General features: G+C 44.8%; 1 protein-coding gene across 1 annotated transcript; it reads right to left on the bottom strand.

Moving 5' to 3' along the window:
* Positions 1-2,530: 2,530 nt before the first annotated feature.
* LOC102258105 (sperm acrosome membrane-associated protein 4-like) lies at positions 2,531-2,905 on the bottom strand. The gene has a single exon (XM_005884505.1). The coding sequence runs from the start codon at positions 2,903-2,905 to the stop codon at positions 2,531-2,533; it is 375 nt and encodes a 124-aa protein (XP_005884567.1).
* Between the last annotated feature and the right edge of the window lie 758 nt (positions 2,906-3,663).

Here is a 3,663-nt window from a genome sequence, read left to right as displayed (position 1 = left end):
GTTTCTTGGGATATATTCCTAGAAGTGGGATTACTGGGTCAAATAGAAGTTCCATTTTTAACTTTTTGAGGAAACCCCATACTGTTCTCCACAGTAGCTGCACCAGTCTGCATTCCCACTAGCAGTGCAAGAGGGTTCCTTTTTCTCCACATCCTCTCCAGCACTTGTCGTTTGTTGATTTGTTGATAGCCATTCTGACAGGTGTGAGATGGTACCTCATTGTCATTTTGATTTGCATCTCTCAGATGATTAATGACTTTGAGCATGTTTTCATATGTCTCTGGGCCTTCTGTATGTCCTCTTTTGAAAAGTGGCTTCTCAATAGTTTTGTTGATTTGGCCTCTCATCTCTTACCTAGAGCCTTAGTTCCCCTAAGTTCTGCTACCCTTCAGCCTGATGTGACTTATCCTCCACTGCTCCAAGGATCAAAGTTCAAACTTCTTAGGTGAATGCTTAATGCCTGGTCTCCTCTGTAGCCACATCTCCTACGACTCCCTTGCATAAATCCTTGATTCCGACCATAGTGGAATTATTGCTTTTTCTAATTCACAATGATAGCAACAAACACTGATGTGGCATTGGACACAGTTCTGGCCAGTATATTAGATCATTCATTTCTCATAATAACCTTAGGAAGTAGGCAATAGTATTATCCCCATTTCACAGAGGAAGAAATATACAGAGAAGTTAAGTAACTTGCCTGAGGCCCTACAGTTAGTAAGTGGTACAGCTTGAGTATGACCCGAAGGATGAGGATGCTGGATTAGTCATTGTATTATACTGCTTCTCCCAATGAAATTGAACATGCCACTCTCTCTTCCTTGAAATACTTTCTTCTTTCTTCATCCAATCCATACTCGAACTTCAAACGTCAGCTCAAGTTTCCATCTCTTTTTGCTGGAAACCGTCTTTGACTTAAAACAGTCTGATTTAGTTGCTACTCATCTATGTCCCCATAGTGTCCTGTGAATGACTTTTATCTCTTCCTGCCATAGCAGTGGGTTTATCACCATTCTATAAAATTCCTAAGGGGATGTTCAACTGTGTATTCACAATGTCCACACAATGTCCAAAATAGTGTTGTTCAATAGAAATACAATGCAAACCACATATGTTATCTTATATTTTCTAGTAGACACATTCTTAAAAATAAAAAGAAACAAGTGAGATTAATTGTAATAATATATTTATTAAATCCAATATATTATTATTTTAATATGTAATCAATAAAAATACATTGATGACATCATCTGTGCATTTTTCTGTTCTAAGTCTTTGAAATTTAGTATGTATTTTACAACTACACCTCATCTCAGTACAGACACTATATTTTCATTGGAAATACTTGATTTGTTTTTAGATATAAAATTTACATTGAAAAAAGCAAATTCATGTAACCAAGGTGTGCCAAACATACTGAAGTTTTTCAATAACTGAGCAAAGTATCAGTTTTTATTTCTATTTTTTTCCATCACCATTTATCCCCCATACCCTCTTCCAGCTCCCACCAACATCCCTCCCCCCCCACAATGACAATATTGTGTCTGTGTCCAATGAGTTATCGCTCTCCTTTTTTTTTTTTGCTCAACTCCTGTACACATCCCAGATCCCCCAACCCCCACAGCTGTCAGCCTGCTCTCTATCTATGAGTCTGTCTCTATTTTGCTTGTTAGTTCAATTTGTTCATTAGAGTCCACATATGAGTGATATCACATGGCACTTGTCTTTCTCTGACTGGCTTATTTCACTTAGCATAATGTTCTCCAGGTCTGTCCATGCTGTCACAAAGGATAAAATTTCCTTCTTTTTTATGGCTGAGTAGTATTCCATTGGGTAAATGTACCATAGCTGTTTTATCCACTCATCTACTGATGGACATTCAAGCTGCTTCCAAATCTTGGCTATTGTAAATAATGCTGCTTTAAACATAGGGGTACATATATAATTTCAAATTAGTATTTTGGGTTTCTTTGGATATATTTCCAGATATGGAAATGCTGGATCATATGGCAGTTATATTTTTAATTTTTGGAGCTAATTCCAGAGGGAAGAGGGGAGGGAGGGTGGGATGTGTAACCTGTGGACACAGATAATAGTGCGGTTCGCCTAAAGGGGAGGCGTGGGGGGTGGGAGTCAATGGGGGAAAAAGAGGGACATCTGTAATACTTTCAACAATAAAGATAACTTTTTAAATCTACATGCAGTTCAGCTAACTATGCCCTGTATTTTTTTAAGCCATCACCATTCACAGTTTAAAGAAATCTGGCCTCTGGTCCTAGATAATCCAGATAATTGCCTCAACTAGTCACTCCTCTTAGCTATAACAGCATGATAACTATTACTTATATCTAAAGTGTATTACACTATCATTCCCATGAAAAAGTACTGTACAGCTTTATCATCATTATTATTTTATTGCTTTTGTCTAGGGCCTCTGGTCATTTCAGGGGGTGGGGGGAAGGGGAGGGGTCACAAGAAGCAGAGGAGCCCTGAGACCAATCCCAGGCCCTGCCCTCCACGCTGGTCACAGTCAATGAAGCAGCAGCAGCAGCACGCCCAGCGCCAGGCAGGTGGCAGCTGCCTTCAGGCTGCCTGCGGGGGTGGGGGCCCTGTTACACAGTTCGCCATAATGGCAGGTAAAGGTGAGGCTGTAGGTGATGCCCTGGTAGGTTACAGGCTCTTCAAGGCGACCGTATAAACTGATGTCCATGGTGCCTTTGTTGATGATGGGGCCGAGGCCTGGGGCCATCCCTTTGCCCATGAAGCACTCCTTGTCATCGCCACAGGTCATGGGGATGCCAGGGTAGTTGGAGGAGTCGGTCAGCTCACAGAAGATGCAGTCCATGGCGCCTGTCATGACCGTGGGCAGAGCCATCACCAGGAGCAGTACCCAGCCAAGGACCATGGTGGCCTGTTGGCAGTGGGCCTCCCGGACCTGCTGAATGACACTCCGCACGCCCAGGAGACTTCTGCCCCTGGTTCTGGCCTCCCGGGGGCAGCACTTGGAGTGTCCTTGGTTCCCAGCGCTCCGTGTCCCTCTCAGGGGCTTCTTCCTGACCACGGCTCCCGCGTCGCAGGGTCTCTGAAGCTTCCCCCTGACGGAGACAGCCAGTGGCTGCTGCCCCAGGAGAATCTTTGTGAAGCGGAATGGCGTGACCTCACAGACCCCTCAGGGTTCCACTGGCCACTGGGGGTGAGGTCATGGGTGGGGGAGGGGTGTCACAATCTGAAGGGCAGGTTGGTCCAGTGACCTGCCAGGGAGTGAGGTCATTGCCACCCTGCCTAAGTACGAACACTTTGCCCAGCACTTGCCATCCTGGCCACTCAGTCAGTCTTAGGCTCTGCTGGGTGCCGGGTGCTGCTCCTGCCCAGTGCCCATGCTGAGCCCGTTTCTCAGATGGGCAAACCAAGGGCCAGGAGGAGAAAGCGAGGTGTCCAAGGCCTTAGAGCCAGGATTAGATCCAGGTTTATTTAATTCCAAAGAGGGTATTTATTGAGCACCTGCTGTGTGCAAGACCAGTGCTAGATGCGTTAAATAGCAACCACTGTGATGACAGGATTTGGAAGGGCTGGGCTCACCACAGCTCACTGGCTTTTAGCATTGGGCATCGTGCAGGGAGCTCCACCCATGTGTTCTGGTTGGAATCTTTCTACCTATTAGCT

Source organism: Myotis brandtii, unplaced genomic scaffold (genome assembly GCF_000412655.1).
Source record: "Myotis brandtii unplaced genomic scaffold, ASM41265v1 scaffold834, whole genome shotgun sequence".
Classification (NCBI taxonomy): Eukaryota; Metazoa; Chordata; class Mammalia; order Chiroptera; family Vespertilionidae; genus Myotis; species Myotis brandtii.
Note: the sequence above shows the minus strand (reverse complement) of the source record. Positions and strands in the feature narration are given on the sequence as shown.